This window comes from Pseudophryne corroboree, chromosome 6 (genome assembly GCF_028390025.1).
Source record: "Pseudophryne corroboree isolate aPseCor3 chromosome 6, aPseCor3.hap2, whole genome shotgun sequence".
NCBI lineage: Eukaryota > Metazoa > Chordata > Amphibia > Anura > Myobatrachidae > Pseudophryne > Pseudophryne corroboree.
This window is the reverse complement of record NC_086449.1, coordinates 562318937-562333314: the sequence shown is the minus strand read 5'-3', so window position 1 is coordinate 562333314 and position 14378 is coordinate 562318937. Positions and strand designations below refer to the sequence as shown.

At 46.5% G+C, this 14378-nt stretch overlaps 1 protein-coding gene across 1 annotated transcript in view; it reads left to right on the top strand.

Moving 5' to 3' along the window:
• WASHC4 (WASH complex subunit 4) overlaps positions 1 to 14378 on the top strand; it is a 209637-nt gene that overhangs the window by 36191 nt on the left and 159068 nt on the right. The window contains exons 4-5 of the mRNA XM_063927760.1: positions 7963 to 8028; positions 10652 to 10697. Of these exons, the coding sequence (XP_063783830.1) occupies positions 7963 to 8028; positions 10652 to 10697 (112 nt within the window). The remainder of the gene's footprint in view (positions 1 to 7962; positions 8029 to 10651; positions 10698 to 14378) is intronic.

Below are 14378 nucleotides of genomic sequence, written 5' to 3'. Positions count from 1 at the left end.
ATTCCACAAATCGACATGATGGCCTCTCGTCTCAACAAGAAGCTCAAGCAGTATTGTTCCAGGTCGAGAGACTCACAGGCAGTGGCAGTGGACACCGTGACGACTCCATGGGTCTATCAGATGATGTACGTGTTTCCTCCACTTCCTCTGATCCCAAGAATTCTAAAGAGAATAAAAAGGGAAATGGTTCAAGCAATATTCATTGCTCCAGACTGGTCAAGAAGGGCCTGGTACGCGGACCTTCTGGAGATGCTCCTCGAAGATCCATGGCCTCTACCTCTTCACGAGGATCTCTTGCAACAGGGGCCGTTCATCTACCAAGACTTACCACGGCTACGTTTGACGGCATGGAGGTTGAGTGTCAGATTCTATGCCGGAAAGGAATTCTGGATAAGGTTATTCCAACTTTGATCCAAGCCAGAAAAGGGGTAACGTCTAAGCATTACCACCGTATTTGGAAGAAATACGTCTCTTGGTGTGAGAACAGGAAATTTCCTATGGTGGAATTTCAACTGGGGCGTTTTCTGCTTTTTCTGCAGTCAGGTGTGGATGTGGGCCTACGACTAGGCTCCATAAAAGTCCAGATTTTGGCCTTGTCAATTTTTCTTCCGGAAACAATTGGCTTCCCTCCCTGAGGTTCAGAAGTTCTTGATGGGTGTTCTGCACATTCAACCTCCCTTTGTGCCTACGGCACCTTGGGATCTCAACGTGGTGTTGCAGTTTCTCCAATCAGAATGGTTTGAGCCCTTACAGGAGGTGGACGTAAAGTTTCTTACGTGGAAGACCGTTACATTGTTGGCCCCGGCTTCAGCCAGGCGAGTGTCGGAACTGGGGGCATTGTCTCACAAGAGCCTCTATTTGATTTTTCATGAGGATCGAGCTGAACTCGGAATTCATCAGCAATTTCTTCCAAAGGTGGTGTCTGCGTTTCATATCAACCAACCTATTGTGGTTCCTGTGGTTACCGACACCTCCTCTACCTCAAAGCCCCTAGATGTTGTGAGGGCTTTGAAGATTTATGTGAAGCAGACAGCTCGTCACAGAAAGTCGGACTCGCTGTTTGTTCTCTATGATCCCAATAAAATTGAGTGTTCTGCTTCAAAGCAGACAATTGTGTGCTGGATCAGGCTTACTATCCAGCATGCTTATTCCACGGCAGGTTTGCCGTGTCCAAAATCTGTACAGGCCCACTCTACTAGGTCAGTGGGTTCTTCCTGGGCGGCTGAGCAGCTACTTGGTCTGGTTCGAACACATTTGCGAAGTTCTACAGGTTCTATACTTTGGCCGCTGAGGACCTTCAATTTGGTCAATCAGTTCTGCAGGAACCTCCCCACTCTCCCACCCGGTTTGGGAGCTTTGGTACATCCCCATGGTACTAATGTGGACACCAGTATCCTCTAGGACGTAAGAGAAAATAGGATTTTAATTACATACCGGTAAATCCTTTTCTCATACGTCCTAGAGGATGCTGGGGACGACATAAAGACCATGGGGTATAGACGGGATCAGCAGGAGATATGGGCACTCTAAAGACTTTTCATTGGGTGTGAACTGGCTCCTCCCTCTATGCTCCTCCTCCAGACCTCAGTTTTAGAAATGTGCCCAGGCAGACTGGATGCACTCTGAGGAGCTCTACTGAGTTTCTCTGAAAAGACTTAGGTTTTTTATTTTCAGGGAGATCTGCTGGTATCAGACTCCCTGCTTCGTGGGACTAAGGGGGCAGAAGCAGAACCAACTTCCTCAGAGTTTCATGGCTCTGCTTCTGGCTGACAGGACACCATTAGCTCCTGAAGGGAACTGAATGCTAGCCATGTCTAGATGCTCACTCCCACAGCACGCCGTCACCCCGCTCACAGAGCCAGAAGTCAGAAGACAGGTGAGTATAAGAACGATCTTCTATCAAGTAAGTGACGGCTGAGGTGCGGTGCGGCTGGCGGGAGCGCAGCGCGCCATTGCTGCCCACACACACAGGCACTACAGGGTGCAGGGCGTGGGGGGGGGGGGCGCCCTGGGCAGCAAGAAACATACCACAAACTGGCTAAAAGGGGGAATAAGTTGCCGCTGGCACAGCCCTACTCCCGCCAGTATAAATGTTAGTGTTTGTATGAGTGTAAGGACGCGCCATTGCGGGGGTGGAGCTTCTTCCTCAGGCAGCCAGCACACTACTCAGCGCCGTTTTCTCTCCTCAGGCTGCAGAGAACACGCTGGTCCTCTCCTCCACTTCTGACAAGTACAGGGTGCTATTAAGGGGGAGCACAAAGCGATTGTGGTGCATTTGATAGTGTATATTACTATTTAAAAAGCGCTGTTAGGCTGTGGACATACTGTGTTCACAGGAAATACTGGCACTGGGATTGTGAACTGGCTGCTCCTATCCTGTGTCCCTCTGACAGATTTTACTGTGGGTCTGTCCCCAAAATAAGTCCCAGTGTGTCTGTTGGTGTGCTGTACACGTGTGAGGCATGTCTGAGGCAGGGAGTTCCTTCCCGGAAGAAGCCATTTTAGGGACACAGAGTTGTAATGTGGTGGCGCTACCGGCACACCAAGAGCCTGCATGGGTGAAAGAGATACGTGACAGTATGCATCTGATTAACCGTAGATTAGATAAGTCTGAATCTAAGGCTGCATGCTGGAAAAAATCTGTGGAAGATGTGATTTTTCAGGATGCTGTTATTCCTTATGCGGGCGGCCCCTCTGGGTCACATAAGAGACCATTTGCAAATGTTGTAAACACTGATACCGACACGGATTCTGACTCTTGTGTCGACGATAGTGAATCCAGAGAGAGAGATTATAAATTGGCAAAAAATATACAATATATGATTGTGGCTATAAGGGACGTGTTGGAGGTTGCAGAAACCACTCCTGTACCTCAGGAGAAGGCGTATTTATGTAAGGAAAAGAAGTCCAAAGTCACGTTCCCCCCTTCACACGAACTAAATGCTCTGTTTGAAGGGATGTGGGTGAATCCTGATAAAAGATTTCGTATTCCCAAAAGGATTCACATAGCTTACCCTTTCCTGGCTGAGGACAGGAAAAAGTGGGAGTCACCCCCTGTGTTAGACAGTGCACTATCCAGGTTTACAAAGAAGGTAGTTCTCCCTGCTCCTGGCACGGCTTCTCTTAAAGAGCCGGCAGACCGCAAAATGGAAATGACATTGAAATCCATTTATGTTATCAATGGTACGCTGATTAGGCCCACTATTGCCTGCGCATGGGTGAGTCGTGCTTTTGAAAAATGGTCAGAAAGCGTGTCATCAGAAATTGACACGATTGATAAAGATGAGATACTCCTTAAGTTAGGGAATATCAAGGACGCTGCCGCCTACATGCTGGAAGCAATGAAGGATATTGGACTCTTGAGTTCACAAGCCGCTACCATGGCAGTATCGGCTAGGCGGGCGTTGTGGATTCGCCAGTGGAACGCGGATGCAGATTCCAAAAGAAACATGGAGGCTCTCCCATATAAAGGTGAGGCCTTATTTGGCGATGGCCTGGATGCGTTAGTCTCGGTGGCTACCGCAGGTAAGTCGACATTTTTGCCCTCTGCGCCTGCACCGGCAAAAAAGACCTATCACCCGCAAATGCAGTCCTTTCGGCCCAATAAATACAAAAAGACCAGAGGTTCCCCCTTCTTTGCAGGAATGGGAAGGGGAAAGAAGCCCACAGCGGCTCCAGGTTCCCAAGAGCAGAAGTCTACCCCTGCTTCTGCCAAATCCCCAGCATGACGCTGGAGCTCCCTTGAGGGAGGCCGCTCGGGTTGGGGCACGTCTCAGACTCTTCAGCCAGGATTGGATTCTGTCTGGCCTGGATCCCTGGGTGTTGCAAATAGTATCCCAGGGGTACAAGCTCCAGTTTCAAGACGTTCCCCCACGCCGATTTTTCAAATTGACCTTGCCAGTTTCTCCGTCAGAAAGAGAAGAAGTAACAGTGGCAATCCAAAAATTATGTCAAGACCAGGTCATAGTCCTGGTACCGTTGTCACAACGAGGGAGGGGTTTTTATTCAAGCCTCTTTGTGGTTCCGAAGCCGGACGGCTCGGTCAGACCGATCCTAAATCTATAGGATCTGAATGGTTACCTAAAAAGGTTCAAGATGGAATCACTTCGGGCAGTGATTGCCAGTCTGGAGGAGGGGGACTACTTGGTGTCGGTGGACATAAAGGATGCTTACCTGCATGTTCCCATTTATCCGCCTCACCAGGTTTATCTGAGATTCGCGGTTCAGGATTGCCATTACCAATTCCAGACGTTACCTTTCGGTCTCTCCACGGCACGAGGGTATTCACCAAGGTGATGGCGGAGATAATGGTTCTCCTTCGTCAGAAAGGAGTCAATATAAATCCTTATCTGGACGACCTCCTGATAAAGGCGAGATCCAGGGAGCAGTTGTTACAAAACATATCACTCTCTCTGTCAATACAACACAGGTGGATCATAAATTACCCAAAGTCACAGTTGGAACCGACGACAAGGTTGTCTTTCCTCGGGATGATTTTGGACACAGAAGTTCAGAGAGTATTTCTTCCGCTGGAAAAGGCTCTGGAAATCCAGAAAATGGTAAAACAGATATTGAAACCATCAAGTGTGTGGATCCATCAGTGCATTCGGTTGTTGGGGAAGATGGTGGCGGCCTACAAGGCCATACAGTTTGGCAGGTTCCATGCCAGAGTATTCCAGTGGGACCTCTTGGACAAGTGGTTGGGGTCACACCTACACATACACAGAAAGATAATCCTGTCGTCAAAAACCAGGATTTCGCTTCTGTGATGGTTACACAGCTCTCGCCTACCAGAGGGACACAGGTTCGTTATTCAGGACTGGGTCCTGGTAACCACAGATGCAAGTCTCTGAGGCTGGGGAGCAGTCTCTCAGGGAGAAAAAACTTCCAGGGACGTTGGTCACAACAGGAAGCCTGCCTTCACATAAACGTTCTGGAGCTAAGAGCCATTTACAACGGCCTTCAACAAGCGGTACATCTTCTTCAAGACCATCCCGTGCAGATCCAGGCGGACAATGTAACAGCAGTCGCATACATAAACAGGCAGGGCGGAACGAAAAGCAGAGCGGCAATATTCATTCCGCGAGTGGACAACTGGGAAGCAGACTTCCTCAGCAGACACGATCTTCATCCAGGAGAGTGGGGCCTCCACCAAGAAGTCTTCGCAGAGGTGACAAGTCTTTGGGGAGTTCCTCAAATAGACATGATGGCGTCTTGTCTCAACAATAAGCTTCAGAGGTACTGTTCCAGGTCGAGAGACCCTCAAGCAGTAGCAGTGGATGCACTGGTGACCCAGTGGGTGTTTCCGTCAGTGTATGTTTTCCCTCCACTTCCGCTGATCCCAAAAGTACTCAGGATCATAAGAAAAACAAGGATTCGAGCAATCTTCATTGCCCCAGACTGGCCAAGGAGGGCTTGGTACCCAGATCTTCAGCAGTTACTCATAGGAGATCCTCAGCCTCTTCCTCCTCGAGAGGACCTGCTGCAGCAGGGGCCGTGTGATTACCAAGACTTAACGTGGCTACGTTTGACGGCATGGCTGTTGAGCGCCATATCCTAACCAGGAAGGGTATTCCCGAGGAGGTCATCCCCACCCTTATTCAGGCCAGAAAGGGAGTAATGTCGAAACATTACCACCGTATTTGGGGAAAATATGTATCTTGGTGTGAATCCAAGAAAGCTCCAACAGAAGAGTTTAATTTTGGACGTTTTCTCCATTTTTTGCAGGATGGTGTGGAGGCGGGCCTCCGATTGGCATCAATTAAGGTCCAGATTTCGGCCTTGTCAGTGTTCTTCCAGAAACAATTGGCCTCTCTTCCAGAGGTTCAGATATTTGTGAAAGGGGTTCTGCACATCCAGCCTCCATTCGTGCCTCCAGTGGCACCATGGGACCTTAACGTTGTATTTCAGTTCCTTCAATCTGATTTTCAATCTGGATTTAGCCTATACAAAAGATAGAGTTGAAATTTTTCACTTGGAAAGTGGTGATGCTTTTGGCTTTGGCATCCGCAAGGCGGGTGTCTGAATTGGGGGCCTTGTCTCACAAGAGCCCTTACCTGATCTTCCATGAAGATAGGGCAGAGTTGAGGACTCGTCAACCTTTTCTTCCGAAGGTGGTTTCATCTTTCCACATAAACCAACCTATTGTTGTGCCAGTAATTACTGACACATTCACTGAGTCAAAATCTCTAAATGTGGTTAGAGCTTTAAAAATCTATGTTGCTAGAACGGCTCGTATACGCAAAACAGAGACTCTGTTTGTCCTGTATGATCACAACAAGATTGGCTGTCCTGCTTCCAAGCAGACTGTTGCACGTTGGATTAGAGATACGATTCAGCAAGCTCATACTACGGCTGGATTGCCGTTACCGACGTCGGTAAAGGCCCACTCCACTAGGAAGGTGGGCTCATCCTGGGCGGCTGCCTGGGGGGTCTCGGCATTACAACTTTGCTGAGCAGCTACATGGTCAGGGTCAAACACATTTGCGAAGTTCTACAAGTTTGACACCTTGGGCGATGAGGACCTCAAGTTTGGTCAATCGGTGCTGCAGGGTCATCCGCACTCTCCCTCCCGTACTAGAGCTTTGGTATAGACCCCATGGTCTTGATGTCGTCCCCAGCATCCTCTAGGACGTATGAGAAACTAGGATTTTGATAACCTACCGGTAAATCCTTTTCTCCTAGTCCGTAGAGGATGCTGGGCGCCCAACCCAGTGCGTACTTTACCTGCAGTTTAGTTATTAGAGTTACACAAGTTGTGTTATCTTGGTTTCAGCATGTTGCTGCAATTGGTTCATGCCTGTTGGCGTGTGTTATGTTGAATGCCATGTGTGAGGCATGGTTGAGGGTGTGAGTTGGTAGATATCTGCCCACTAGTTAAGTAATTCCTTTCCTCGAAATGTCAGTCTCCCTGGGCACAGTTCCTACAACTGAGGTCTGGAGGAGGGGCATAGAGGGAGGAGCCCGTTCATACCCAATGAAAAGTCTTTAGAGTGCCCATGTCTCCTGCGGATCCCGTCTATACCCCATGGTCTTGATGTCATCCCCAGCATCCTCTACGGACTAGGAGAAAAGGATTTACCTGTAGGTTATCAAAATCCTATTTTCTCGTAGTCCGTAGAGGATACTGGGTGCCCGCCCAGTGCTTCGTGTTTTTTGCACCGTTACTTGGTTAAGTATTGTTGTTGGTTCAGCTGTTGCTGTTCCTGTTCAAGTTTGGTTAGCATGGCTTTCTTCTTGGTTTGTGTGTGCTTGTTCGAATCTCACCACTGGCCTTTCAATCCTTCTCTCAAGGTATGTCGGTCTCCTCGGGCACAGTTTCTAGACTGAGTCTGGTAGGAGGGGCATAGAGGGAGGAGCCAGCCCACACTCTCAAACTCTTAAAAGTGCTAGAGGATCCAAGTGGACCTGTTTATACCCCATGGTACTAATGTGGACCCCAGTATCCTCTACGGACTATGAGAAAAGGATTTACCGGTAGGTAATTAAAATCCTATTTTTTCAATTGTAGTGAGAAAATTGGGTGCAACAAATAACATATAAAGTAGAAACAATGCAATAGAGGCAATGATTCGACACATGGGGTGGTAATGTAATAGGGTGTGAGAATCAGGATGTGAGAGATTTTGTGAGTTTTCCTGTTTTTTTAAAGCGGCCATCATTTACATGGCAAAATCAATAACATACCTTATATTTCAGTTAATATTGTACGATTCCCTGTTAAAGTTTTCTAGTAGTGATTTTTTATTAAATTAGAATACTACATTTCCACATAACGTTTGTGACAAGTTACTGTTCGATACAAACCTTTGATGTAAGGTGCTTTAATTGTTTGCAATTTACCAAAGTCCTCTGCTTTAGTTTATGTTTTCACAAGTATTTTTTTATTTTTTAGTATTTGTCACCAAAACATTTCAGCATAATGTGGTTGTGTGTGTGATATTTTTATTTTATTTTCTGCAGGTTTTAAATAAAGTTATAACTGTGTATGCTGCTTTGTGTTGTGAGATTAAGAAATTGAAATATGAGGTAAGTGATATTTCTGTTTTTGTTATTGGTCAGGCATGGAACGTTATCCTGTGTCAGTTCTGCCAAGCTGTTTTTGGCTTTATTTCCCCAACTCATACATTCACTTTTAACTGACTGGCAGTACTTTATCTTGCTCGAAAAGTGGGATGTAGGTAAATTCCTTATAAATTCCTAATTTGTTTTTCAATATGAATGCAGGCTGTGAGATTAAAGCAAACAACAGAACTTTGCCGTTAGGGACTATTTATGCAGAGAGCTCACTTCAGTTGCATTATTATTGGATGTAAATGCAGCCGTTTGATTTCAGTGGTTGCTGTGTGTGTATAGTTATGGTCCAACCACCGGGGCCAGCTCTACCTTTAGGCAGCTGCCTAGGTCACTAGGACCTTGGGGTCAGCCCTGAGTCTGCTGTACACAAAATGAAGAATAACTCTGAAAGATGCATTGTTGTTAGACTTAATATGGGGGGGGGGGGGCCCTAGTGTGCCAGCCACACTACTGACACCCTAATAAATGTGTGTGACCCAATTGGACACTACTCGTAGGGGTCAATTAAATAGTCGTGAGGGCTGTGAGTTGCTGCTGCAATGACTTTTAGGCATCAGCAGCTGAACTTGTGGCCTGATCCCACCACGGACTGGAAGATGTCACCAGGTTTGAACTGAATGGTGGGGATTTTTTTTTTACCTTGGACTGCGATATAGTGCAAAATCAGCCTTTTTTTTCATGTTACCATGAATAATAAAAAAACAATAAAAATACAAGATTACCTTGAGATTCCAACTTGAAATTTCTTATGGTGCCCATACACTTGTGCGATGCCTCGTGACGCAACATCGCAGGGCACCGCATCGGCAGTTCAGGTGCGATGAAATCGCACCTGAACTGCCAAAGTGATTACCATGCAATCATGCGATAGATCGCATGGTAATCACGTGATGGGCACATCACCGCCGTCGGGTGCCCATTGCACATCACAATGCAATATATTTCATGTGTTTAAAAAAACACATGCGTTCGCACTGCGATGCGATAACTATTAAGTGCAGCACATAATATCATGAGACGTGACATCCGAGCGGCGTGCCCGCGCATCACGTCGCATGGTACCTTAAATGTGCATACAATCCTTCGATTTCTCTCACAGATGCGGTCAAAATCGAAGGATTGTACCTGATGTCTCACAAGTGTATGGGCTACATTACAATCTTAAAATCATACTGTTTTTTTTTTTTTTTTTGTTTTTTTTTTGTGGAAATCTCTGTGACCTCGAAACGCTGACTTGCTTACACTGGTTGGGTGGTATATCTAATTGAAGCCTGTTCTCTGAAAATGTTTTATTTTGATTGTGCTTACTTTAAATATCTCAATTCTGGCCTGAGAATTTCTTTTTTATTCATAAAGTTTTTTTGAAAGGTCACAATAAATGGTAGAAACTATAAAAAATATAATGCATAACATAAGCAGTACAAAACAGATTTTTTTTTTTTTTTTTAATCTGTATGCACACATCAAATTTTTTTTTTCTTTTTTTTTTTTTCAAACCCTTGTAACTATAACAAACTGCATGATATTACACTGTTACGCATGATATTCTATTATACTGTTAAATGTGTGCAGAGAATGAAAGTAAAAGGAGTTTTCCTGCTCAGGCCCGGGTTTTATAATCCTGTGTTTTACGACCCCCTTTCACACTACACCCTTTCAGACATAAGCATTGTACAAGCCAGGGCTGCCAGGCTGCTCTCATTTCTCTTTTCCTCTCTCTCACACACACACACACACACACACACACACACACACACACACACACACACACACACACACACACACACACACACACACACACACACTGTCTCTGTTGCTAGGCTGCACCGGCTGCTTGTACACACTGCAGCACGGACTGTAGCCGGATGCCCACCATCTTCTGGGTCGCACCATTTACACTTAAGCCGGGTGGTCTTGCTAAGTCTCAAAGGGGTATTAGAGGCTGATTGGTTGGTAGTTTATCTCTCTCCACTTACTCTCCTCTCGCAGATTTAATGCATCTGCCTCTTATACCCCTTTCACACCGCAGCTTGTACCTGGTAATTTGCCGTTTTTACTGGCTTCCTAAACGGTTCGAGCTGCGATGTGAAAGGGTCACCTTCAATTTACCGTTTACAAAATACCGGTATTTTGAAACTGTAAAAAAGCAGGGTCCTACCCGTTTCAGACCCGTTTAATTGTGCAGTGTGAAAGGGTCTGAAACGGTATTTGCAAGCCCCAGAAGGTGATAGGCTGTCTCCATGTGTGATGTCACCAGGCAGAAGCAGGAAATAAACATTTAAAATGACAACCACTGTTTTGTATGGGTGAAACGGGTTCAGTGTGAATGGTACCAAAACGGTAATGAAATGGTAATATACTGGTTACAACATGCGATGTGAAGGGGGTTTAACTGCTCAGACCCGTTTTAAGAACCGTTTAAAGAACCGTTTCAAAAGCAGGTTTTGCGATGTGAAAGCAGCATTAGTCTTTTATGTTGGAGTTAGTCTTTTTTTTTTTTTTTTTTTCTCCTTTATATCAATGTATCGGATATAAATATTTAGAAATATAATTTAGTTATTTTTATTTACCACAGGCAGAAACAAAATTCTATAATGGACTTTTATTCTATGGGGAACCAGGTAAGCCCTCTTTAATTTATGCTACTGGTCGTGGTTATATACTGTATATACTCTGTCCACCACAGGCATGTTTTATGGTTGTAAGATTGTCAGTTTTACCAATGGTCTTGCCTTACTACACTGTATATGGGAGGGCTGTTGTTGACTGACTATTTCTCCTACCGTCAGTAACCTGTCTAATGGAAACTCTTACGCTGAGTATACCAGTGGAAGCAGTTGACTAATCCACATTGGAATAAGGAAGTAATACTACAGTGTCTGAAGTGTGATAAGAGGAACTATTCATAATGCAATCGTTTTGCCAGCAGCATATATCAGGAAGAGGGATCTCATAAGTATTATTAGCCGTTAACGGTGATATTGTATATGCATAAGATGACGCCTGCCAGCAGCAGATTAATCTGGGATATTTAAAGGTGTTATAGTGTGGCAGTGCTTTCTGCCAGCAGCAAGTGATTTATTACCACTCCTATGTTGCTACACAATTTCTAGTGCATTTTTCTCTAACATCCTAGTGGATGCTGGGGACTCCGTAAGGACCATGGGGGATAGACGGGCTCCGCAGGAGACATGAGCACTTTAAGAAAGAATTTAGGTTCTGGTGTGCTCTGGCTCCTCCCTCTATGCACCTCCTCCAGACCCCAGTTTGATACTGTGCCCAGACGAGCTGGGTGCTTTTCAGTGAGCTCTCCTGAGTTTGCTGAGAGAAAGTATTTTGTTAGGTTTTTTTATTTTCAGGGAGCTCTGCTGGCAACAGACTCCCTGCATCGTGGGACAGAGGGGAGAGAAGCAGCCCTACTCTCTGAAGCTAGGTCCTGCTTCTTAGGCTACTGGACACCATTATCTCCAGAGGGATCGTACGCAGGATCTCACCCTCGCCGTCCGATCCCAGAGCCGCGCCGCCGTCCCCCTCGCAGAGCCGGAAGACAGAAGCCGGGTGAGTATGAGAAGCAAGAAGACTTCAAATCGGCGGCAGAAGACTCCGTTCTTCACTGAGGTAACGCACAGCACTGCAGTTGTGCGCCATTGCTCCCACACACCTCACATACTCCGGTCACTGTAAGGGTGCAGGGCGCAGGGGGGGGCTCCCTGGGCAGCAATTGGGACCTCTTTTGGCAAAAGTTTAACATATATGCAGTTGGGCACTGTATATATGTATGAGCCCCCGCCAAAAATTGTACATTTAAGCGGGACTGAAGCCCGCCGCTGAGGGGGCTGGGCTTCTTCCTCAGCACTCACCAGCGCCATTTTTTCTCCACAGCTCCGCTGAGAGGAAGCTCCCCAGGCTCTCCCCTGCAGATACACGGTAGAAGAGGGTAAACAGAGAGGGGGGGGGCACATAATTAGGCGCAAAAATCAATATAAACAGCAGCTACTGGGTTAACATTAAGTTACTGTGTTATTCCTGGGTTATAGTGCTGGGGTGTGTGCTGGCATACTCTCTCTCTGTCTCTCCAAAGGGCCTTGTGGGGGAACTGTCTTCAAAAAGGGCATTCCCTCTGTGTGTGGTGTGTCGGTACGCTTGTGTCGACATGTTTGACGAGGAAGGCTATGTGGAAGCAGAGCGGGAGCAAATGAATGTGGTGTCTCCGCCGACGGCGCCGACACTTGATTGGATGGATATGTGGAAGGTTTTAAATGATAATGTTAATTCCTTGCATAAAAGGTTAGAAAAAGCTGAAGCCTCAGGACAGTCAGGGTCTCAACCCGTGCCTGATCCTATGTCGCAGAGGCCGTCAGGGTCTCAGAAGCGCCCACTATCCCAAATTGTTGACACAGATACCGACATGGATTCTGATTTCAGTGTCGATTACGATGATGCAAAGTTACAGCCTAAATTGGCTAAATCCATCCGTTATATGATTATAGCAATTAAGGATGTGTTGCACATCACAGAGGAAACCCCAGTCCCTGACAAGAGGGTACATATGTATGGGGAAAAGAAGCCGGAGGTAACCTTTACCCCCTCACACGAGCTATATGTGAAAAGGCTTGGGAATCTCCAGATAAAAAACTGCAGATCTCCAAAAGGATTCTTATGGCGTATCCTTTCCCGCCAACGGACAGGTTACGCTGGGAATCCTCCCCTAAGGTGGACAAAGCTTTAACACGCTTATCCAAGAAGGTAGCCCTGCCGTCACAGGATACGGCTACCCTTAAAGATGCTGCGGATCGCAAACAGGAGGTTACCCTGAAGTCCATTTATACACATTCGGGTACCTTACTGAGGCCGGCGATCGCGTCTGCCTGGGTGTGTAGGGCTGTAGCAGCATGGACGGAAACCTTATCTGAGGAAATTGATACCTTAGACAAGGATACTATATTGTTGACCTTGGGGCATATTAAAGACGTTGCCCTATATATGAGAGATGCTCAAAGAGACATTAGTCTACTGGGTTCTAGAATAAATGCTATGTCAATTTCTGCCAGAAGGGTCCTGTGGACTCTGCAATGGACAGGTGATGCCGACTCAAAAAGGCATATGGAGGTTTTACCTTACAAGGGTAAGGAATTGTTTGGGGATGGTCTCTCGGACTTGGTCTCCACAGCTACTGCTGGAAAGTAACATTTTTTGCCATATGTTTCCTCACAGCCTAAGAGAGCACCGTATTATCAAATGCAGTCCTTTCGATCACAGAAAAACAAGAAAGTCCGAGGTGCGTCCTTTCTTGGCAGGGGCAGAGGAAAGAAGCTGCACAACACAGCTAGTTCCCAGGAACAGAAGTCCTCCCCGGCTTCCACAAAATCCACCGCATGACGCTGGGGCTCCACAGGCGGAGCTAGGCCCGGTGGGGGCACGTCTCCGAAATTTCAGCCACAAGTGGGTTCACTCCCAGTTGGATCCCTGTGCAATAGATATTGTGACTCAGGGGTACAAGCTGGAATTCGAAGAGATGCCCTCTCACCGATACCTCAAATCGGCCCTGCCAGCTTCCCCCCACGAGAGGGAAATAGTGTTAACTGCAATTCACAAATTGTATCTTCAACAAGGAAGGGGTTATTATTCGACCATGTTTGTAGTCCCGAAACCGGACGGATCGGTCAGACCCATATTGAATTTAAAATCCCTGAACATGTACCTGAAAAGGTTCAAGTTCAAGATGGAATCGCTGAGATCGGTCATCGCAAGCCTGGAAGGGGGGGATTTTATGGTGTCTCTGGACATAAAGGATGCATACCTTCATGTCCCCATTTATCCACCTCATCAGGCGTACCTCAGATTTGTGGTACAGGATTGTCATTACCAATTTCAGACGTTGCCGTTTGGTCTGTCCACGGCTCCGAGAATATTTACCAAGGTAATGGCGGAAATGATGGTGCTCCTGCGGAAGCAAGGGGTCACAATTATCCCATACTTGGACGATCTCCTCATAAAAGCGAGATCAAGAGAGCAGTTGCTGATCAGCGTAGCAGTTTCTCTGGAAGTGATTCTAAATATTCCAAAGTCGTAGTTGGTTCCTACGACTCGTCTGCCTTTCCTAGGTATGATTCTAGACACAGACCAGAAAAGGGTTTATCTCCCGATAGAGAGAGCTCAGGAACTCATGACACTGGTCAGGAACCTATTAAAACCAAAACAGGTGTCAGTGCATCACTGCACTCGAGTCCTGGGAAAGATGGTGGCATCATACGAGGCCATTCCCTTTCGGCAGGTTCCATGCGAGGACCTTTCAATGGGAC